We start from the raw sequence: 24269 nt of genomic DNA, 5'->3' as shown, positions 1-24269 counted from the left end.
ATAAGGAGTAAAATAATTCACAACAAGCCACCCTTTGGGTTGAATCAACAGTTTTGTAGGAAAGTCCATTTTGTGTGTCAGAAAGTCAAGCCATAATGGCACTAAAAAAAAATCGCATCTTGCTGCCAAGAGTTTAAAATAGAACAGATAAACTGGTGTCAATAGAAGTGTTGCTAAACATAAATATCCACAGAGAAAGGCAATAATGTATAAATACATGTACACAGGTTGTGGGGAGACTACAAGAAAAGCAGGGGACCACAGTGCTGAAACACAATGCATGAGAAACCAGCACAACAGCATGAGCATCTTTAGACAAAACAAGTTACAATTCCAAGATGGATCAAAAATATTTGGTGCTGCAATAGAGTTTTTGTAGACTTTTTTTTTGGGTTACAAATAGATTTTTATTCTGTGCCTTCAAGAAATGATTAGTTTTGTGTAATCACAAGACTTTACATAAGCATTGGGATACTAGGCAGAAATGAAAAGACTATAGATTTATAAATCATATGACTGCACAGCTGAATTCACTTTGAGAGCGGCAATATTATCACTACCCTCAAAGCAAAAGCTCTTCATCTACAGCTCAGGACCCAAAATGGGTATCCATGCTGTTGAGGGTGGGTCACCATGATCTCTCTCCTCCTACAGCAAGAGAGAGTCTTTAAAAAAAAAAAATAGGGACAATTTTGGGCTACAACTTCATGAGACTCTGGAGACAAAAGGTTATGAAACACCGACTTACAGTCACTTCTATTAGAATCACCGGAGAGACGACACAAGACTAAATTGGCATAAAGCGGTTGTCATGGCAGAGAATTGTACTAAATGTTCCATGAGACAAATGAATGTGATCGATATACGTCATCCTTCCAAACAAAATTCTCAATAAAAAGTCCAATTTTAAGAAAAGCTCTCAACTCTAAAATCCTGTAATACCTAAGCTTTCTCATTAGAAGATGTAGTAAACACACAGAATTCCAAGAATTATTCCGTTACAGCAGCTCCGTATGGCATTGGACTACTTTCATATCCCATATAAGTTGGCAGGATTCTTTTCCACGCTGATTATCCTTAGCTAAGAAAAACTAAAACTAATTACAGATTAGGAATTGTTTTCTTAATCAAAGTGTATTTTCTGTTGATAAATGACGCATCAATGGGAGCTTTTCTTGCCCTTTAATTCTGCGTGATGTCCAGCAGGCAGCTCTTAACAGGATACCGCACTGTAATGATAATGGCAGTATCCATGCTACTATAGAACTCCATGCCAAGAGACTCTCTACCTCTCTACCTATTAAAATAAAGAAGGCAGATGAAATCCACTACTCTGAATGGTCTTTTCCCACAACGCTAATATAGAAATATAAACAAGGAGTCCCATATATCAAAGGTTGAATTACGAATTGATGTGAATTTATTTTATTTCGAATATACTCACAATTCGGCTGGGAGGTTATTTAAGAAAAAAATTGAATGTCTAATATCTGATCGAATGGTTCCAACCTGAAAATTTGAGTCATATTCATTGAGTTTTTCTCCTGAAAAAAAAAACCGTGAATGTCAGGAAGGCTATTAACATCTCCAAATGGCTCAATGGACCTCTGCTACTGACTTGAACTTGGCAGGTTTTCTGGTGGCGAATATTCGAATTAGGACCGTTTTCATGGTTCAAATTTACATTCGAATAGGGGGATTAAAGGTCGCATGTGTGAATTTTGACACTCGAATATTCGAATTTACTATTCGGCCCTTGATGCATCTGCCCCTTAGTAATGTGTGTTCAGGATACAAGTTATCAAGTGGTTATCAATCTATTTTAACACTTTTTGACTTATAATGTTGCAGCTGTGTCATTCATATTTATATGGATCTAAAGCCGGAGCAGCTCCGCAGTCAGGCCATAGCCAACGGTTTCCATGAACAAGAACTGGCCAGCAAGCACAATATTCAGATCCGTTGGGAAAAAAAAAAAAAAGATAACTTCAATCGTTTTTTGGGTTTCAGAAAGTTCACTTTTTAGTGTTTTATTCAGTACATATCCCAAACTCAGGCATAACTGTGATGAAAGTGCTATGCACCAAAGAGTGGTATTAAAAAAAACCGATAGCCTATAATGTCGGCTACTGAGTTCATATCAAACAAACTGCCTCTGACATACTGGAAAGGAAGCATGTGTCTGCAGTTGCTCTTTAATACTTGAAAAGAGATGTTACGGGCTCCACTGCAAGAACGATGGGAAGAAGTAAATAGAAGCCTTAGTGCCAGGGGAGCTGTGGATTAAAAGATGCAAGGGACACTTGCACCAAACCTGGGAGGCCCTTAGAAAATTCCAGGGGAAAATCAAACAAGACAGGTTACAATCATAGATAACAGTTAATTAATGGGGTAAAAGGGGATCAATGCAGGGCTCGGGCATAGTTCTCATGATAATCGATCTGCAGAATGCAAAATTGAATAATGATCTTCTACCCAAACTCCAGTTGCTGTACTGCTCAGGGATCAATACTAATTCTTGGTGTTTGGAGGCACAGTCAAAGAGAAGCAGACACCAGAAAACATTTTGCTGCTCACACAAGGCTGTGAGGATACGGGGAGTTTCTGTAGTAGTTGTAAAAGATCAACATTCTAGACCCATCACACCTGGTCATCACCTCTACAAACTCACCGCACCTCATAACAGAAAAGGATTAGTAGTACTCGTCACAGCTTGTGTTGATAAATTTGGGAGAAGTGGCTGTGCAACCAACTGCTGCGGTGGCATCATAGGTGGCAAAACCATACCAGGTACACCAGGAGCCAAAGTACCAACTGGTACTCCAGCCATAGGCTGCATTCCAACCATTGGTGCCATATTTGCTAGAGGAATTCCAGGGGCCATAGGAGAAACGGACATCATGGGGGAAGCGAAAGGAATGGTTGCAGGCGTTTGACCAGCTGGGGTAACTGGCTGTCCCAAGGTCATCACTGGGCTCGATCGCAGCTGGTTCAGAGTAAGAGATGACTGCTGGTTGGGCTGGAATGGATTTGTTGCGGTTGGATTGGGTGTTCCTGGCAAAGAGAAAATGAAAAAGAAGCGTTAAAGCCTCCGTGCACATTTATATAGATCTAGAACAATCAAAACACCAGTAGTTGCTCTCTGTTCTTCTGAAGGAAAGGTTCACATCTATCAATGTAGCAGAAAAGTTCTCTTCCAACCCTGATCAGCTTCTCAACATTTCCTTCATGACTGAGATCTATTTCCCCCACTTGAGGGGGGCGGAGGCACTGCCATTGCATGGCCTTCAACAACCAACAGGAGAAATACAACTTTTCACTTAAAATATACAGCAGCAGGTTTTCTGGTTGTTGATTGCCCTTCTAATATTCTACAGACTTTGAGATGGGGGAAAGAATGAACAAAGCTTTGAAACAGTCCTAAAGATGAACAAAATAGATTATACAATTCTCCCAACTATTTATTTTAAAATGGGAAAATGATGCCTACCTGTAACAAGGAAAGGGTTGGAGGTCTTTGTATTCTGTAATGTGGATTTAGAAATTAGAGAATCCAAATCAACAAGGGCAGCGTTCGGTCCCAGGAAGGACTCGGGTGTTTTTCGGGTTGGATTGGAGAAGTCACACAGTGAGCCACTCATAGTGCTCATGTCAAAGGCGTCGGGGCTCTTTGATCCCAAAGAACGGGACATAGGGACTTCTCCTGCCAACAGATCAAGCTCACCTAGAATGAAAGGGGAGTTTTACGGGAACGTCATATATTTGCAGGCACAGGAGATTCTAATGTCCAATTCCCCAACTAAGTAAAAAGTCATCAACCTTTCTAATGGCTGTCCATAAAACAATTTGCTCTATAACCAGAAGAGGATTTCAGACTCAGAAATAAGCTTTGGCAGTTGGAAGAGATACATATGAAATATCTGGGTGGTCCTCAGGAATACATGTTCATATTGCCTCCTTTCTACTTCAAAGAGCAGTAGCTAGCTCACATCCAGGGTTGCCAGGTTGGGGGTTTTCCAGCCAAATTGGGCTACTAATTTAAAGTCCAGGCGGGTTTTCAAAGTATAAACTAGCTAAGGTACGAATTTGGGCTACTTTTTGAGCCTTTGGCTGGTTTGTTGTTTGAAAATCAGCCAAAGTTTTTTCTTGCCCTAATGGGCAGAGCCTGCATCTCCCAATGCATGTTGGGTAATGCAGTTTTTGTTCTTGTTCAAGTTTAATGTAAGACTACAATACCCAGCATGCAATGGGACTGATTTGTGTAGAAGTTGGGAGTTACCAGATTTTGGGCTCTGTACTCCAGTCTCCCGTTTCTCATGTTTCTCATGTTTTCTGGTGACTTTTCTTAATTTCGGACAATTTTGGGGCAAAATGTCCAGAGGTTGACCTGCTTTACAAATATTTATTGAAATTGTATATGTATTAGGACCTTATGGGGACCCTATAGCACATGGGCACCCCTCTGTAATAACGCCCCTGGTGACAGGTGACTCCGTCCCATTTTGCTTCATGGAAAAATTTGCCAAACAGTGAGAATTTAAAGAAGGCGTATTTACACATATATCCATTTATTTTTTAAACTTTTTTTCACTGCACATATTGTGCTATTTTTGGGCTACTTTTGAAGTGCCTTTGGCTAGTTTTGGGCTGGTTTTGTAGCTGACTTTGGTTGGTTTTGAAAATTAGAGCTGGCAACCCTGCTCACATCACATATAGTAATAAGTAGTTTTGACCCAACAAAAATCACAGCAATTTCACAAACAACTTAATTCAGTTCAGGTTCATGGATTTTAAGAGAAATCTATGGTAAACTTAATTATACCAAATATATAACACCGCCAACATTTTTTTGTTCTGTAGCAGCATCTTCTGCTGTTCTACTTTCTACATAACCCTATACAACGTTTTGCCACTGATCTAAGTTCCCCAGTAGTAAGTTATACACGTGAACAGCTGACCTGTGAAGAAAAACAAATCCATGAAAATAAAACCAAACCTGTAGGGAAGGAAACAATCTGATCTTGAGACAAGAATCGGCTTACCCAAAGTAGACAATATTTCACCAAGCAATGAATCCCAAAGCCAGCACTGACCCTTACAGATATTGTGATGTTCACAAGATTAACCCACGGGATGCAAGAGAATTTGAACATATGGCTTCTCTGGCGCCCAAAGGGTAAAGCATGAACACAAAAATGATCTCAGGCCATGATTTGAATGTTAAAAGGGAAGCCCATGATTTGCTTATATCCCGTGGTTTATATATGAAAAATCCATGTTATTTGGACTGAAGTTGCTCATCATTAAATTCGTTAGTATATAGAGATATAATTATTTTTTGTGCTTGTGACAAAGCTGCAACCACAGGATACAAACGACAGGAGGGTATGGAGGAGAACAAACCAGACTGCAGAATGAGGATGGAATCACAGCGAGCGAGCAGGTAGGAAAGAAAGAGCATTCCCCAACCTGTGCTGCTTCCTGACTGGGGGAGAGCATTCCTCAAGGTGTCAAAATCCGAAAACTCGTCTTTATCTGCAGGATTGACGAACTGGTCAAAGGTGGAACTGGCTAATAAGGGAGGAGGAACAGACAGATAGGCACACGTACATAAAGACAGACATTGAGACGTAAAGAAAACACACAGACAAGGCCTTAAAACAAACAAAGACTGTAAATTTGTTCTGCATTCTCTCCTTAATGGCACTAGAGACAGGCTGAGCTGCTAGAGCAGACACAGTGATGGTCACACATGCTTAGTTGATCCCAGTTCCCTAATATCCCTAATAAAAGTGATGCTGATGCAATCACATAGAGACAGACGCCAGCACAGATCCATTCACCAATGACAACTCACTAGGCTGCACATTTGACCCCAGGATGTTCCAGAAAAAGGATAAACTATAGTTGTTAACAGAACCACTGCACTGGCTTGATTAAAACAATCACATAATGAGTTACGGTGGAACTGTAACAACAGGGGGTTTGTAAGGTACAAACCAACTGGCATTTTCTTTGTCCCCCCCATTCTGAACTGAAATCAGTTTTTCAAAAGAGCAAACAGATTTTTTTAAATATTTAATTTTGAAATCTGACTCGGGGCTAGATATATGGTCAGTTTCTCAGGTGCCCCCAAATAGGTGACTTGTGCTCTGATAAACTTCAGTCACTCTTTACTGCTGCACTGCAAATTGGAGTGGTATCACCCCCTCCCTCCCCCCCAAAAAGTCCATCAGCAGAACAATGGAAAAATAACCAACTCCCTGTAAGATCCCTATCACAAGATAACAGCTGCCTGGTAGATCTAAGAACAGCACTCAGTAGTAGTAAAATCCAGGTCCCACTGAGACACATTGTTGCATTGAGTAGGAGAAACAACAGCCTGCCAAAAAGCAGTTCCAACCTAAAGTGCTAGCTCTTTCTGAAAGCACATGACCAAGCAAAATGACCTGAGATGGCGCCTACACACCAGTATTACAACTAAATAAAATACACCGGAATTAAATTTTATATGGTAGAATGAATTATATGCAGTGTAAACAGTGTAATTTAGAAATAAAAACTACACCATAAAAATTACAACAGAATCCCTTGAAGAAGACACACTGAGCAGCACTGCATGCACTGCTACGGACACCAGGGAAAGGACCAATCAAATCTAAGATATGGGGAGCTGGGACAAATTTGGAGACAAATCACATATCAATTTTTTACCAAGATGTAACCAGCTACTCCAGATCCAAGTACTGATGGCTGCTACTCACCCATTGTCCCGTTCGTGTTTGGTTTCGAAGGTGATCCACCCCAAGGATCAGAAAATGAAGCTGCAGGTGGGGCCCACGGATCTGCAGCTTTCTTCACAGATTGAGCCACTGGTGGACTAGAGGACCAGGGATCACTTGGGATGGCAGTAGTTGCGCCAGAACCTAAAAATGTTAATTTGCAAAGATAATGAGACTCATACACTTATGGAAATCATACGCTTATATTACTTCCACCAACATATTAAAAGTATGTAAAGCTGTAGATGACACCTAAAGCTAGAGATGCAGCGAATCCGCTTTATGGGATTCGGCCAAATCCCCAAATCCTTTGTAAAAGATTTGGCCGCGTACCGAACCAAATCCTAATTTGCATATGCAAATTAGGGGCTGGAAAGGAAAAAGTACAACCATTTTTTTTACTTCCTTGTTTTGTGACAAAAAGTCACATATTTGACTTCCCACCAATAATTTGCATATGCAAATTAGGATTTGGTTCGGTACGTGGAAAACGCATGACTTTTTGTCACAAAACAAAGAAGTAAAAAAGTGGTCCCCTTCCCACCCTTAATTTGCATATGCAAATTAGGATTCGGATCGGGAATTTGGACAAATCTTTTGCGAAGGATTCGGGGGTTCGGCCGAATCCAAAATAGCGCATCCCTACTATGAAGACAGTGGCGACTATGTTCTTTGATATTAGGGCTTGCAAATGGGGTCCATTTACTAAATTGCGGTAAATTTGACTTTAAGTTTCCGCATGTTATCGCTGAGAATATTTTTCCGCCATAATATTCGCAGCGACTAAGTTTACTTAACAGCGATGCACTCAGAAGTCCGTTACTACGTTAACAAACCAGCTTACGTTAGCGGTAATTTTACGAGTTGCGAATTTTCTTGCGACAAATTAGGTTTTTGCGAATATTTATGCTATAAAATAGTCTTGTTTTATGGAGGTTGTTATGGCAGTTTTTACTGTGACATTTATGGCCAGAAATGCTTCTTCAAAACTCATAAACTTTATTGACTGATGATTATACCATCCAACAACATTACCAGAGTGACACCAATCAAACATGTCTGTATCATATGAACAAGAAATAATACCAGTCAATCTCTTTGCTTCATATAAAGGCACAGTTTAATGTAGCCAATCACAATGAAACCAAAAAAGTCCAAATCCTTCGACTGTGATGCCGCTGCCAATAATACGCCTCTGAGCTGAAATTGCAGCGGATAGAAGCAGAAACCAAAACATCCTATCAGCAATAGCTAAAGATATCTCTCCTGTCAGCAAAGAATGATGGGTAAAAAAAAAATACTTTTACGCCACTACATAGGTGGCGGTAAAATTTTGTGAATATTCTTGCGTAAATTTTGTCTTTTGCACATTTTGCTGTTTAGTAAACCAGGCGTTAATGTGTACGTAGCGTTATTTTCAGCGAATGTGATAACTGGCGAAAATATATTATTGCGCAAGAAAATTCGCAAATGTATATTTACCACAGGTTAGTAAACTGGCGAAAACATATTCTGCAACAAATTTGTCTATATTTTGTGCGAATATTTTTACCGTGCTTCAGTAAACGGACCCCTATAATAGGCTGGAACAGAAACAATACATCCATATATGGCCAGTATACATAGGTAACAACTTTAATCCACCAACCTCCTGGATTCCATGGATCAGACACTGACTTGACATCAGCTGAAGTGACAGCTTGTGTTCCACCCCAGGGGTCGCCAGGAGTGGAGTTTGTTTGTACCCCGGTTCCCCATGGATCAGAGCTTGAACCTGTAGCCACTGGAGGGCCCCCCCAAGGGTCAGGCGCTGCTGCTGCTGCTGGTACTGAAGCTGGTGTAGCTCCACCTGCCCATGGATCTGCAGGGGGAGCAGCCGAGGCACCCCATGGGTCTGCAGTAGGAGCAACTGGTGCAGGGGGGCTGAACACATCAGCTAGATCCATTAGGGATGACTGCTGGAAGAATAAGTAGAAGTAATAAGGTTTTCATGAAATCTTATAGGAACCAAAACTATTTAAATGAAGTTTACAGATTCATAATGCAGTGCAAATTATATTTAATGATGTATATGTCGCAGATACAATTTGTTATTGTATATTCAGGATTTAAGACAGGGGTCCCCAACCGGCCCGCGGACAGTCCTGAACTGGGCCACCGTACAATTAACGCGGCACGCCAAATTGGATGCCAGCATACCCAAATTGGACGCCGACCCCCCCCCCTCGATTTCTCCCCGAACCCTCTGACCCCTCCCAAAATTTGGCTCTTTTTTAGTCACAACTAATGTACTCACTCCAAGGCTGAAATGATATTGAATCACTGCCACTTAGTTACAGTAAGAATTATGGCAAAGTTAAAGATCACCTCTTCCTGTTTGGAAGGTGCCCCTTTTCTGCTTTCCTCTAAAGCCATCTGAAGCCGGAGGTCGTCTCCTCGTTTGATTCGCTCCTCCTGATTTAAACAGAAATGAATAAATAATGTTTCTTTATTCGTGGCAGAGGGAAGATTTCATTTACTCTTTGACTCAAGTGAACCAGCAGTACAAATAATGTACGACTTGTGGAGTGGGAAAATGAGACACGTTCCATGGTCTAGATGTTTCCTTCAAGCAGCAATCATAGCAGAGAAAACTTTTCCTACATAACCCAGGGAAAGTGAGGGTTCCTTCTAGTATTGCCCTGCTCTTAAATCCATTACAGTGATTAAAGCGAAGTCCTTGCAGGATACAAGATACAGGTATGGGACCTGTTATCCACAATGCTCGGGACATGGGGTTTTCCAGATAACGGCTCTCTCCATAATTTGGATCTTCATATGTTAAGTCTACTAGAAAATCATGAAAACATTAAATAAATCCAATAGACTGGTTTAGCTTCCAATAAGGATTAATTATATCTAAGTTTTGATCAAGTACAAGATACTGATTATTATTAGAGCGAGAAAGGAAATCATTTTTAAAAATTTGGATAAAATTTAGTCTATGGGAGACAGCATTTCCGTAATTCGGAGCTTATTGGATAACGGATCCCATTCCTGTATACGTATTTGCATAGTGTGTATGTTGGGAGGAATATACTTATACCAAACACACATGCAGACATGGACAGGTGCACACATATGTATTCTAAAATTGCTGCTCAGATTTAGGATAGGGGGACCAAAGGTTGGGAGATACTCTAACCCTTTCAGGACAGATGTGCAGTTGTACAGTGCAAATGATGGTGAGCATTCATGGAGACAACAGGAGAAAGATGGTTAATACAATAAATGTTAAGTGCACGTAAATGCGAATGAGGATTTTTGGAAACGAAGGCAATTGTTAACCCCAAATTAACACAAAGCAATTTTACATCCTCGGAAAAATCCCATTTAAAGTACATACTGAATAGCGGGTACAACAGCGGGTGCCGGTTGGGCAGAGCTTGTCTATTTGTATGTCGTTTTCTATTATGCTGTATATTTATGTGATATCGGTCTTGTCATTTTAAAAAGCTCAGTGCCAACTGCTTTGTGTTAGGGGTTCAGATGACAGGATCAATCTGTGATGCATGCAAGGCAGAAGAATTCAAGACACTCATAATGAAGCTGCAAACTACGACATCAAGGTTGGATTAATAAAAGTCACATCTGAAAGCTGTTCCAGGAATAGCAAGAGACAGAATACAGAATGGTTCCCTTAAGGTTCAGTGACCTGTGATCGGTATAAAGAAAACCTCCATGCAGAAAACATGTAGATTCCTTAAGGCTCACAATAGATTAAAGGGATACTGTCATGGGAAAATATGTTTTTTTCAAAACGCATCAGTTAATAGTGCTGTTCCAGCAGAATTCTGCACTGAAATCCATTTTTCAAAAGACCAAACAGATTTTTGTTATATTCAATTTTGAAACCTGACATGGGTCTAGACATATTGTCAGTTTCCCAGCTGCCCCCAGTCATGTGACTTGTGCTCTGATAAACTTCAGTCACTCTTTACTGCTGTACTGCAAATTGGGGTGATATCACCCTCCCCTCCCCCCCCAGCAGCCTAACAAAAGAACAAAAACATTTTTGACGCCCATAGACTTTAATGGGCATTTGCAACATTTCACTGGCAGCAAATTTTTGGCGAAACGAAACGGGTCAAATTCGCACATTCCTACTTTTGAGAAATGGATTTCAGTGCAGAATTCTGCTGAAGCAGCACTATTAACTGGTGTGTTTTGAAAAAAACATGTTTTCCCATGACAGTATCCCTTTAACACCATGATCTCAGGAGTTTTTGTTGGGGGGAAGGGGCTGTAATATTAGATGTACTATCCTTTCTAACAAAGCTTGCTTACCTGCACGTTTGCTAGAAACAGACTTATAGGAGGGGGAGAAAATACTTTCTATACTTACCTTTAGCCATATTTAGTATTAAGAAATTAAATTTGAAAGCATAATTTCAGCATTATTAGTAAATGTGATAAATCAAGCAATCAACAAATAAGGCTTTGCCTCTGACAATTGTGTTATGGGAGGGAGAGAAAACGTCATTACAATGACAATTCTAAGACACCTTCTAAAATCATGTGCCGACATACATGAAGGAACAAGTACACAAGTCAGTGGAACATAATATGCATCCCAAAATAACAATTACTGATTTTTTTTTTTTTTTTTTAAATAAGAAATCCTAGTAATTGCCTAAGACTAAGGGGGTTATTTATCAAAGTCTGAATTTAGCTCAATATTTTCTGCTACAAACTCCAATCAAATCCGCTTGGGTTTTTTACGCTTGTTTTTTTTTTCCTTTTTCCCGAATTTGCTTTGTGGGGAAAAAAAAAAAATTTTCATACAATTTTCAAGATTTTTTGCCCGAAAACTCTTGAAAACTTCATGGTATTGCATAAAACCCAGCGCTCATCAAAAAATCATTGGGACTTCTCCCATCAACTTATAGGCAACCTCGACAGGTCTGAGATGTCAGACTTTTCCATCCTATGGGTTTAATAAATTCAGAAAAATTCTTGATTTTTTCAGTCCGATTTTATACATTTTTCATGATTTTTGCATTCAGAGTTTAGTAAATAACCCCCTAAATCTAGTTCAAGATTTAGTAAGTATATCCACAAACACCAGCTGTAGTTCTGGACATTTATACAGACACAAAATGATTAGTATGATCAATAGAAAGGCTATGTACACATGGGTGTTTCGCTTCAGCCCAATCTCTGAGGCTAATTTATTTATTTATTTATTTATTTGTTCTCAAGGCACAAGCCAGGCACTGGAGTTTATTTACAGTACAGGCGATGGATGGGTAAAGAGTAAAATGCACCTAAAAGCCAGATAAAAGAACACGGCTACAAGCAGCTGCCAACTGCCCGTGTGAACACAGCCTCTAGAGGTTCAGCACTGAATACAAAAGGAAGCGGAAATTAAACTTGAGAAATTACTGTTTTAGCATACAAACCCTAAATTTAGTAAGCTCTTGCTTGGACAAATTGGGGCGCTGGAGAAAAGAACCAAAAATAATGGCCTATACTGCATATGACCATATAGAAATCATGTACTGGGCCATGAGCACAATCAATGCGTAACAAGTGTGATCCAAAATGCATAGTCACGTAGTTACCGTCAGGATAAGTAAACTATCCATCATGCTAACAGTCTTTTCAGGATCATAAATGGTGTTTTCTTGTCTCACCAGTGGCATGTTATAGTTCATTTGGCACATGGGGCTGTCTAAATGGTACTTTCACTGGGCATTTAGAAATGATCACTATGATTCTTAGATGGCCTTGGATTTAAAAGGGTAGTCCACCTTCTCATTGACTAAGAATGATGTAGCTGCTGACAAGCCGAGACTATTTCTAATTGGTCTGGGTTTTTTGGGGGGGGGATTTTCAGTTTTAATTTTTGGGGGATTTTCAGTTATTTAGCAGCTCTTCAGTTTGGTATTATAGCAGCTAATTGCTAGGGTCTTATTTATTATATCAGGCAAAGGTTTCAATTAGAACCAAATGTGAATATTTAGGGGACTCAATGGAAAGATAAGATATAAAAAGTAAAAACAATAAAAATGTTGCTTCAAAGAACAATAGTTTTTGGTTGCTGCTTATTTGAAAGTTGAAAAGAGGCAGAAGAGGAGGGCAAATAAAAAAAAAAAACTATAAAAAATACTGAAGACCAATTGCACTGTTCCCAAGAACAGGACATTCTATAACATACTAAAAGTTAAAGGAAAAGTAACATCAAAAAATGCAAGTGTTTTAAAGTAATAAAAATATCATGTACTGTTGCCCTGCACCGTAAAACTGATGTGTTTGTTTCAGAAACACTATTATAGTTCATATAAACTAGTTGCTGTGTAACAATGGGGGCAGCCATTCTTCTCCAGCTCAGAGCATTTGATCAGCAGAAAGAAGCAGAAAGGGGTTAGTGCATGTTAGATAGCATCTTCACCCTCATCATCTTTACACCAAGTGGAAATTAAAGAAAGAAGAAGAAGAGAAAAAAAAAAGAGAGCAAAGCGCTGGCAGGGGGGTCTGATTGTTATTGTTGCTAATTTTTGGAAACCAAACTCATCAGCTCTACCTTGTCATGTTCCTCTTTGCTCAAGCTAAGGGCAAGCTGTAGCTGCAATTCCTCTTCGGACACAGGAGGGGGCTGGTAAAGAGAAACAAAATAAAAGCACAAGACACACCAGCATGGTGGGAAACGAAGTACAGGGCAGAAAGAAATGGGATGGAGGCATTAAGGAAAGCAGATGGAGAGATATAAAAATATATTCAGCCAAGTATACAACAGCTTCAACTCTGGCTGAGGTTGATAGCAATGGCATAAAATAAGAACCATAAACCCAGGCCACCAGATCTCAGTACAAGCAGTAATTGACAAGAACCTAATGTTTCTTCTGCTGAAGGCTGAGATGTAATGAATCCACTGAACAATCCCTAGACATGTCTTTGTGACTCCATCTATTGGGAGCTTTAGTTCCTAGGATCCTCAACCATGAACAGAAGCTGTTGCTCTTGGCAAATGGAGTTGGTCGTACTAGACTGTGCTGTTCTCATGTTCAAGCAAATACAATTAGATGGACCTCATGGTGCAGAGATGTCAACCTTTAAGGTCTCCAAGCTTTATAAGCTACTATAGAGCAACCTGCACAGAGGGTAAATTAAGATAGGTTAGAGGACTAAAACTGTGGCATTCCTACAGCAATCAAAATATGGGGGTGTACCTGTGCAATAAATATATATATATGTATGTATGTATGCATTAACATACTTATATAACTGAAAGAGCTGAAGCTGGGTAAACATTGGCCTCATTCACCAACAATGTACCAAATGAATAAACCAGTGAAACTGAAACAGAAATATGTTTCTCAACAAATGGAATGTGCTGGTAATGTGGGTAAGGGAAGGAACAAAAAAATGTTCAGGAATTGAGGTTAGGGGAAGATTTTGTAACTGGTCCAAAACAGGAATTGGAGAGAATGCTCTCTTGTTCTGGAACAACCTATACAGATTGTCCCCATGTTGACAAAGCCGAGGAGCCCCAACAGATCCCAGTACAAACTCAGTTTGAGCCTTTGTTTGGACACCTCTTTTGATACTCTGACCCTCAGTGAAAACCTTTGTGCATAAAAAAACTGTTTTAATAGATGTTTCTAGCAAACTGGCAAAGATCCTTCGGCAAACAATACTTTCGATGGATTTTTAGAATTGAATACTTTTATAGGGATGCACCAAAGTTGTTATTTTTGTTTTAATCTAGCTGAACATCAATTCTTCCATAAATAGTATGGCTAAATATTTACCTTACCTGAATTCAAACCCATAGCATATTCATAGCTGAACAAAATACAAAACGGTATAATCTGTGAGCATTAATTTGTTACAATACATTGTTCGTCGTTGCCACCTTGATGGTAAATTCTATATTTCCCTCGACACCCCCCAATTCTGGAGACTAATCAGCCCTTCTGCCTTCTTGTTAGGAGCATTGAGATGTGATAAGGAAGGTGGCAGCCAGAGCCAGCCAACACGAGAGGAATGGCAGCTAATGCAAAGCTTAATCTGCAAGGGTGAATCGCTTAGTTAGCAGCGGAAAGGATGATCATCAGACTTAAGATAAACATAGTAGATATTTTATGTTCTATTGTTTATAGATACATTCTGCAATTATATAAAAATGGTTAAAGGACTCTACCCAAATAGGTTTAAAAAACAGAAGTGTAAAGTGTAGCTTATTATTAACATATGATCTGTTAACAGAATATAATATGCAAGTCATTGTGGGGATAAATCTCATTCTTATAGCCATGCATGGGTAGGCCCAAAAAAGCAATATATGCCAATTGGGTGGATTGAAACCAACACATTGCTCACACGGGCAGGTGGCGGGACAAAAATCTAATAAGGAGCCTCCCCAATTTGACATCCCCATAACATCTCTCATTCCGGTGACAAAACCACCAGACAGACAAAACCATCATACACAATGTTTTTGTTGTTTCTTTTTTTTTTGCCAGAGGAGAGGACGCAGACTAAGCAAGCTTCTACCCTATGTGTCCACCAGGTCATAGATCTGGAAAATACCAACCCAAACATCACTAACAGAGAGTAAAAAGGACAGGCATGCTTTCAGACTACTACATTTTGAAAAACGAAGCACTCCGAGTGCCAACCCGCTGGCGTTTTAGATTCTAGCCGGCGGGAAGGCTTTTCCGGGAGATTAGTCGCCCGAAGAAGAATTGATTTGTTGATGGGCGACTAATCTCCCGAAATAGCAGCGTGTGTCTCTGCCCCTAAAGGAAAACTATACCCCCCAAACAATGTAGGTCTCTATTAAAAGATACTGAGTAAAACAGCTCATGTGTAAAACCCTGCTTCATGTAAATGAACCATTATCATAATAATATACTTGTTTAGTAGTATGTGCCATTGGGTAATCATAAATAGAAAATTGCCATTTTAAAAAATAAGGGCCGCCCCCTGAGATCGTAAGATTCACTGTGCTCACATACAAACCACATGTAAGGTCACATGAGCCAATTAACAGACAGAGTTCTGCCTTTTGCTTCCTCACTTCTTCCTGTTACAGTTAGTGTTGGAGTATTTCTGGTCAGGTGATCTCTGAGGCAGTACAGATAGAGTCACGAAATGGTGGTTCAAGGCAAGAGATGTAAAAGGGCAATATTTATGTAAATATATATTCCAGTTTGGTAAGATTCTTTAATATGTCATTCACTTTGATATAAACTATCTTTGCTTAAGTATTCATTTTGGGGGTATAGTTTTCATTTAAGTGCCACCTGCTGAAGAATAAAAAAGTACTATCTCATGTCAAGAGCTTCTGCAGTTCAGCATTCTCATTAATTTCTGCAACACTGCATGTTTACTGGCAACACACCATGCAGCAATTGAAGGACTCTGCAAATGAAAAGATTAAGAAATCTCTATCAGTTTCTGTTAAGCTGGCCATAGACGCAAAGATCCGATCCTCTATTCGTACGATTTTCGGACCGTGTGTGGAGAGTCCTGACATTTTTCGTCCCACGAACATCGGTCGTTTGGTCGATCGGACAGGTTAAAAGATTTCTGTCAGCTGCCGATAATATCTCTGCGTGTATTGCCGATCGTACGATTTTCAGTGGGAGACTGTCACTAGCTTTGTCGGACATAACTTTCGCACGATTGCTGTCAGGGGCAGAACATCGGCTGATCTGTTCTTCTACTACTTTATTTGATCGGAATGGTTAGTGACAAGTCGGGAGATGGGGGGAAGTATGATCGTTCGAAGATTCGAACGATCGGATCTTTGCATCTATGGCCAGCTTTACTTGTACTAAACAACACAAACGGTGAAACTGAAAGTACTTTCACTTTGCGGCTTTCTAGTTTGTTTTAAAGTAATTGTAGGAGGAGGAAGAGGAGCAGGTAATTTATATTTCCCTGTTATGTTCACCCTTATGGACAAACCTGAGACACAGGTTAGGGGACCAAATGGAATTCTGTTATAAAGAGATTATTCTCTCTTTTTAATATCGCTTACCGGGCCAGATAAAGGTAAAAACAAAATGAAATACACTTTAAAATATTTAAAGTTATTTTTTTTTGCTCATGCTGAACAGAGGTATACACCCGCCCCTTTAAACCGATATATTTAATTACAACTAAAGAGGAAATTGCATGTGAATACTTATCACTTTATAGAACATGTGGGCTGTTCAACATATGCTGAAGAAAAGAACAGATCTAAATGAGAAAATAAATGAACAATCTTCTTGATCCATGACAATTCCATCCTACTGAGATACAGAATGCAAAAGCAATGAGGACACATCTTGAAAGCTACTGACGCTTATCTTCAGGCCTGTAATTCTGGAATCAGTTTAACATAAATGTGGGTTTTATGGTGTCATATTAATTATCAAATCGTACCTTTACTTTACCAGAGAGCATAGATTAGAGAATGACACACAAAGACAAATATTACATACAAGTGCATGGTAAAATAAACAAGGAAAAGGTTAACCCACAAGTCCCAGCCCTTCGGAATTTACCTTTGCTCTTACCTGCTCCGCTTCTTCCTTGCTCATGGCCAAGGCAAGCTGGAGCTGGAGTTCTTCCTCTCCGCTGCTTTGAGGCCAAGCTTGCTCTCCTTCTGGGGCCGGGTTTAAGGTGGAGGACGCAGAAGAAGCTGTATAAATTCACAAAGAGCCAATACTTTACACACCACCAACTAAAGCATAACTGAAAAACAATGGTCTTGCAAAACCATATACAAGTCCATACCACATACAGGTCAACCAACATCCTTACTCGTTTTACTAAAGGAGGGTGTGGCTACACTCTTTCAATGGAGCAGAAGCTTTTTTAAGGTAAAGGAGAGTGGGAAGCTAGACAATCATAACAACTTCGCAGACTGAGCATATAGCGGATCTTTCACTCCTTCTTCCAGAGAATGCTGGAAGTAGCAGTTGACAGAAATCTGAAGGACTCTAAGCTAGACCAATCTGCTTTAGCATTTTGCAATGTATCCCAGAGTACATGATTCCATTTAGTGCATGAATGAGGTATTATTTGCAATAGAATTCCAGGTTTCTTATATCAAAAAGCAATATAAAAAGTGTGTTACATAATGTGCAATACACCAGATATTAAACGTGCGACTCAATGGTACTACTTAAATGCCTTGAGCCAAATAATGGTGTGCGCTTTTAGAAAAGGGACAATTTTACAGAATGTGGCAGGAATGACTGGAATAATAAAGTATTGCCGTGCTTGCACACCCTGGCTTTCCTTGAAATAAAAGCCTGGTTCCCCGTGAAGAAGGCTTCGTTAACCTCCAAATTCGTAAGTACAAATAATTTCACTGCCACTCAGGTCAAATCCAAGCAGTAAAAAGCCCTTTCTATGTTTATTTGCAAAGGTTTCAACGTTTCAGGGTAACCCCCCTGCTTGGATTTGACCTGAGTGCCAGTGAATTTTTTTGCAGGCAAGACTGGTGGCATAGCCAAAGATTTGTGTGGCTAAGTTGCAGATACAATTCAGTGTTGATATATGTAAGGTTCTACAAACAGAATGTAAAATTATGCAAGCCACTACCTTGAATAAGACTGTAAATAAGACTGCAATAGGCAAATCTGTAATGGAAAAAGACCTTGTACATACTAATCTTGGATGTAGCAAGCAATGCCAGTCAGCATTTAAGGCAAACAAGGTTTTGAGGTGTCTTAAAAGGGTTGTATATCAGTGGGAGGAGAGGGCCATTCTTCCCCTTTAAAGGAGAACTAAAGCTTTACTAAACTAATAGGGCAGAAATGTACATTATGTTTTGGGCTTCTGAACCAGCCCAAGGCAACCACAGTCCTTTAGCAGTAAAGATCTGTGTCTCCAAAGATGCCCCAGTAGCTCCCCATCTTTTCTGCTGATTCACTGCACATGCTCTGTCACTTACTGAGCTTAGGGACCCACTCACAATATACTGTACACATAGAATAGAAATGTTACAATATAAGGCTGATTACATAAATATATGGAATTTCTAGCCATATTCATTTGTTAGGGTTTAGTTCTACTTTAAAATGCCTCATGTAGAATATGCAGTTTTGGGCTCCGGTGCTCAAAGAAGATATTACTGAATTAGAAAGAGTCCAAGAATGCTCAACTAAGCTGACAAAGGGTATGGAAAGCCTCAGTTTACACTGGAGAAGGGATGCTTAAGGGGAGATATGATAACTACAGTCTGTACAAATATATAAAGGAAGCATGTACAGTGTGTGTTCTTTACCTTAAATTAGTATATCAAATCTAAAGGTGGCCATACACAAGGAGATCCGCTAGTTTGGCGACATACGAGCGTATCTTTGGCGCCAAACGAGCGGATCTCTCCCGGATATGCCCACATTGAATTTGGCGATATCGGGCCGATCCGATCATGGGCCCTAGGGCCCAGCGATCAGATCATAATGTAGGCAATAGGGGTGGTCGGATTGCGGGACCATATCAATGAACAGACGTGGTAGCGATCCGACGGGATTTTTTTACCTTGCTAGATCGACATCTGCCCGATTTTCAGCCAGATATCAATCGGGGACAACTGTCGGATGGCCCCACACTCGGGCCAATAAGCTGCCGACTCGGCAGCTTTTATCGGTCCGTGTATGGGGGCCTTAAAATTCTGGGCAAGGGGTAAATTGTTCTATGAAAAGTAGAACAGTAAAATATTGCAGCTATATACAGTAGGAGAATAATTGAAACTTAACTTGAATTGATGCTATTGTGTTCAAGATACCACTGTAATGAAAAGGTATATGGCCAATATCTGTTGCCTTTGCCCTTTGGAAAGGTAAACTGTGGAAACAGAGCTCAGAGATCTGAGATTAGATTAAAAAGAGTAAACGCTGCATTTCTGAAGGGGAAACAAGTGTTCCACTTCAATTATGTAATTCCCTCCTATACAGCTGGCCACACACATTGAGATCTCTGCCCATGTGCTGCCATATAATGCCAACGACCAGCAGTAATTCCTGGTATTTTCTCCAACAATGGTGTTTAAAACAGTGTGAATTTTTGAGAACTACTCATTTTCTCACGGATGCACAAAATCCAGAATTCACATCAGAATTCATACAGACCTGCATCCTTCTGTTGAAACGTATAGGTTCAGTCAAACCCAATCTGAACGCTTAATGTGAATTTGGAGTTCTGAACGGCTGAATGCAACAGATTTTTTTAAATTACAATTTAAAAAATGTTCTTAAATTTAAAAAAATGCAGTAACCAAGCAAAAAACTGTAAAAAAATATTTTGCATTCAAAAATGATGAATTTGGAGTGTCCCTGTGTTTTATACTTTAATTTTTACGGTCTATTTTTCATTTCTTTGTTTTGCTAAAGCTTTTGAAGTTCGTGAATATATCTATAATATATAGGGTGACATAGGGATTATCTAACCGGGCCACAGTTCAACAATAGTTTACATCACAGTCTCTTCAAACGGAAATGTGGAACACTGAACTTTAGCCTATGATTAGTTACCCATACAGTATAGGCAACTACATTTTATGAAAAGTACAATTTGTAAAATTGGCTAGAGGTGATACAACTATTCGCCTGTTGGCTTGAATACCAAATCCCATACCTGTACTATTATTCATTATTATTCATCATAACATTTCTGCATATTATTGGAGAAAAGTCACAGTACCTGAATGCACAAGCCTTATACGGCAAAAAAAGAAACAGAAATTAACTTCATGTATTGAAAAAATGTTTTACTTTGATTAAAGATTTTATAAAAAGAGGTTATAATTCTGTGAAGACAATGACCAATGAACTATGACTTCATTTGAGAACCAGAGGCATTTTCAGATTTACAAGATAATGTGCTGGTTATGGAGCACTCCTGGGCAGGTTCCATGCAGTTAATGGCACGCATTAGAGAAGCGCATTAATAAATCATATGCGGCGTCTGTGAGTCATCGATGTGACTCTGCTGCTTCACTGATTCTGCTACCATTGCTTTCTAATGGAACAATATGTACATTTGCACAAGTGTAAATATTTACTTTGTAGTGCAAGTTACAGGCCCGATAAGATTAGAAATAATTATAAATCAAATCCCAGATGTAACATCTGTGTGTGAACCTTTTTTTCTTAATTCCTTTCCTAATTACATTTTTTTTCAATTGATGATCACAGCTGTAACTAAACAGCAGAATAAATATTACTATTCTAACGATGGAGGATAATTCAATGTGATGCGGAATAAAGTCCCCACTGTTGTATTTCATGAACATAAAGCAGAATTGTTAAGGCTATAGCACATCGTAGGACATAATGCCCCCCTTCTCCGCCTGTCACAGGTCCTGTTGCTATACGATGACAAGCGCCCTGGTTAATGCTCACAAAGCTTCAGTATTTTCTAGGGATTCACCGAATCCACTACAGTAGAACCCCCATTTTACGTTTTTCAGGGGACCAGAAAAAATTGGTGTAAAATCCAGGAAAATGTAAATCAGGGAAATGTATTAATGTATAATATATAGGTGGGACCACAAAACAACAATGTAAAATGAGGGAAAACTTAAAATCAGGGAATGTAAAATTCTACTTTATTTTGAATTCGGACGAAGCCCCGAATCCTTCGTGAAAGATTTGGCTGAACACCGAACTGAATTTCAGAGCAGAAAAGGAAAATAGTGGAAAAACATTTTTACGTCCCTGTTTTGTGACATATGATATCCCTTCCCGACCCGATTTAGATTCCGTTCAGCCAGGCACAAGGATTCAACCAGAAACCTGCTGAAAAAGGCTGAATCCTGGGCGAATCCCAAACTGAAACCTGCATTCGGTGCATCCCTAGGCCTGATATCCGCGGGACCCGTTGGTCAGATGGGTTCGGCTGACCTCGCACTGTTCTTCGCGGGTGGCAGGTGGGTGCGGGTTGAGCTCTTATCCTGCTCTACCCGCCCACCATGTCAACTACCGGCTTCCGACTTCCAGGTCCTTCTTTTATAGACGCTGCGCCTGCTCGGCCAGCCCCTTTTGTGACGTGACGTCGGGTCTACAAAAGGACCCCGGAAGTCGGGTTCGGTGGATGGAGGACAGGTGGCAGGTCGGGGAAATCTTGACCCACACATCACTAATCCCTAGTATTTTCACATAGGGGTCACTGCTCCACATTTTATTACGGCTATGCTACATGCTGCATTCTGATTACGGCTGCCTGGAGCAGGGATCAAAATGCAGCTAATGGAAAAACAGTGGATTTCCTATTACCTACTACTGTCAATTTTTTTTTTCGGGTGCTGGAAAGCTTTTGAGTGTTGGTAGCAGATGCAGAGATCCCTGGGGAGCTTTTAATCCAAGACAATGGAAAATGATTGAGGTTGCTTGCCCCTATTACTAGTGGTTTAAGGAAAACTATACCCCACAAACAATGTAGATCTCTATAAAAAGATATTGCATGAAGCAGCTCATATGATGCATTATGATTCAGCCCTGATTCATGTAAATAAACCATTTTCATAATAATATACTTTTCTAGTAGTATGTGCCACTGGGTAATCATAAGTAGCAAACTGCCATTTTAAAAAATAAGGGCCGCCCCCTGGGATCGTATGATTCACTGTGCACATAAACATACCAACAAACCATACATGTTAGGTCACATGAGCCAATTAACAGACAGAGTTCTGTCTTTTGCTTCAACACTTCTTCCTGTTACAGTTATAGCTGCAGTATTTCTGGTCAGGTGATCTCTGAGGCAACACAGAGACCATCAGGAAATGGTGGTTCAAGCAAGAGATGTGAAAAGACAATATTTACTTAAATATATAGATCAGTTTGGCAAGATTCTTTAATATGCCACTAAATATGATGTAAACTATCGGTTGCTTAAGCATTCAATTTAGGGGTATAGTTTTCTTTAATGTTCCTGAGATTATAGAATATACAGAATATCTTTCCATTGTTTGGATTTCCATATTATTTGAAATAAATCAAATAGGATTGTTTTGCCACCAACATGCAGCTTAGTTACCTTCAAGTACATGGCACTTGTACAGGTATGGAACCTGTTATCCAGAATGCTCTGTACCTGTGGTATTCTGGATATGGATCTGTAATTTGTATCTTCATACCTTAAGTCTACTAGAAAAACTTTAAACATTAAATAAACATAATAGGCTGGTTTTGCCTCCAATAAGGATTTATTATATCTTAGTTTGGATCAAGTACAAGCTACTGTTTTATTATTACAGAGAAAAAGGAAATCATTCCTAAAAATATGGATTATTTGGATAAAATGGAATCTATGGGAGACTGCATTTCCATAATTCAGAGCTTTCTGGATAACAGGTTTCCGGATAACAGATACTATACCTGTACTTGATTTCTATTACAGAAAAAAGGAAATAGTTTTAAAAATTAAAATTATGAGCATGTGATTAATTCTGTGGGAAATCACTGTCCTGTAATTCAGAGCTTTCTGGATAACAGGTTTCTGAATAAGGTATCTCATCCCTGTAGCAAGTGCAAAAGAGCTTGATGTGATTTTTCTGGTCACATACATACAAGCCATTTATACTTTCTAATGGAATCATTCCATGGAGTGAAAAAGAATGCCACTCGTCTACTGGCTACATTTTTGAACAGTGCTTATATAGATGTGTTTCTAATTTTACAATTCTTAGAAAGAGTAAATAAAATGTGAACCTTGCTGTACTATATGTGTAAGACAGTTTCCTGCATGGGCTAACCACTAGATCTAAATATACATTTTATTTACAAATCAGTTCACAACATGTAAGGTTTAAAAACACACACACACACTTTCACCCCAGTGACTGATGGTGTAATTCAATGTCACAAAATATCCAAGCATTTCGGACAAGGCCTGACAGACATTAGATGCTTCAGAAAGAACAGTGAAAGGGCCCTGCCTGACGCCAGATCATCAAAGTGGATTTAATGTGACCTGACAAGTATGGGGAGTTCAGAGGACTCACAGCACAGTTAAGTGCAAAAAATATTCAAAGCCCTTTTTGTTTCATTAGAAACTGTGGGAACTTGGGCTGCGGCTCTCCCATGCCAACCTTAGCGATTCATCGAGAATGTGCGATTTACGGACAGCGTAGGTTTTGTCTGCCGGGTACAAAGGTTTTCTAACCAGTCACTAACACTGATAAGAGATGTAGGCTGGGGGAATGGATGCAAACACACAGTTGATTGCTAGGAAGACACATTACGAAAATCTTCCTTAAAAAGAGAACAAACCAAAGGCGGGATTTCACTATCATTTTGTTTTGTCATGATTTTTATGATGTAGTTTTAATTTCTAAATTACACTGTTTACACTGCAAATAATTCACTCTACAATATAAAATTTCATTCCTGAACCAGCAAGTGTATTTTTTTTTAGGTATAATATTGGTGTGTAGGTGCCATCTCAGGTCATTTTGCCTGGCCATGTGCTTTCAGAAAGAGTCAGCACTTTAGGATG

The 24269-nt window shown here is 39.5% G+C and overlaps 1 protein-coding gene across 12 annotated transcripts in view; it reads right to left on the bottom strand.

Annotated features, from left to right (window-relative positions):
• Nucleotides 1-1806: 1806 nt before the first annotated feature.
• epn1.S (epsin 1 S homeolog) overlaps nt 1807-24269 on the bottom strand; it is a 50428-nt gene continuing 27965 nt past the window's right edge. The window contains exons 5-12 of one of the 12 annotated variants that reach the window (XM_018226859.2): nt 17336-17460; nt 13348-13419; nt 9150-9236; nt 8431-8737; nt 6765-6926; nt 5470-5571; nt 3491-3724; nt 1807-3054 (exon numbers count right to left, since the gene is read on the bottom strand). In XM_018226859.2, the coding sequence (XP_018082348.1) occupies nt 2678-3054; nt 3491-3724; nt 5470-5571; nt 6765-6926; nt 8431-8737; nt 9150-9236; nt 13348-13419; nt 17336-17460 (1466 nt within the window). In that variant the 3' untranslated portion in view covers nt 1807-2677. 12 annotated transcript variants of the gene reach the window in all.

The sequence above is a fragment of the Xenopus laevis genome, chromosome 7S, assembly GCF_017654675.1.
Source record: "Xenopus laevis strain J_2021 chromosome 7S, Xenopus_laevis_v10.1, whole genome shotgun sequence".
Taxonomy (NCBI): domain Eukaryota; kingdom Metazoa; phylum Chordata; class Amphibia; order Anura; family Pipidae; genus Xenopus; species Xenopus laevis.
The sequence above is the reverse complement of the archived record's forward strand: the minus strand, read 5'-3'. Positions and strand labels throughout refer to the sequence as shown.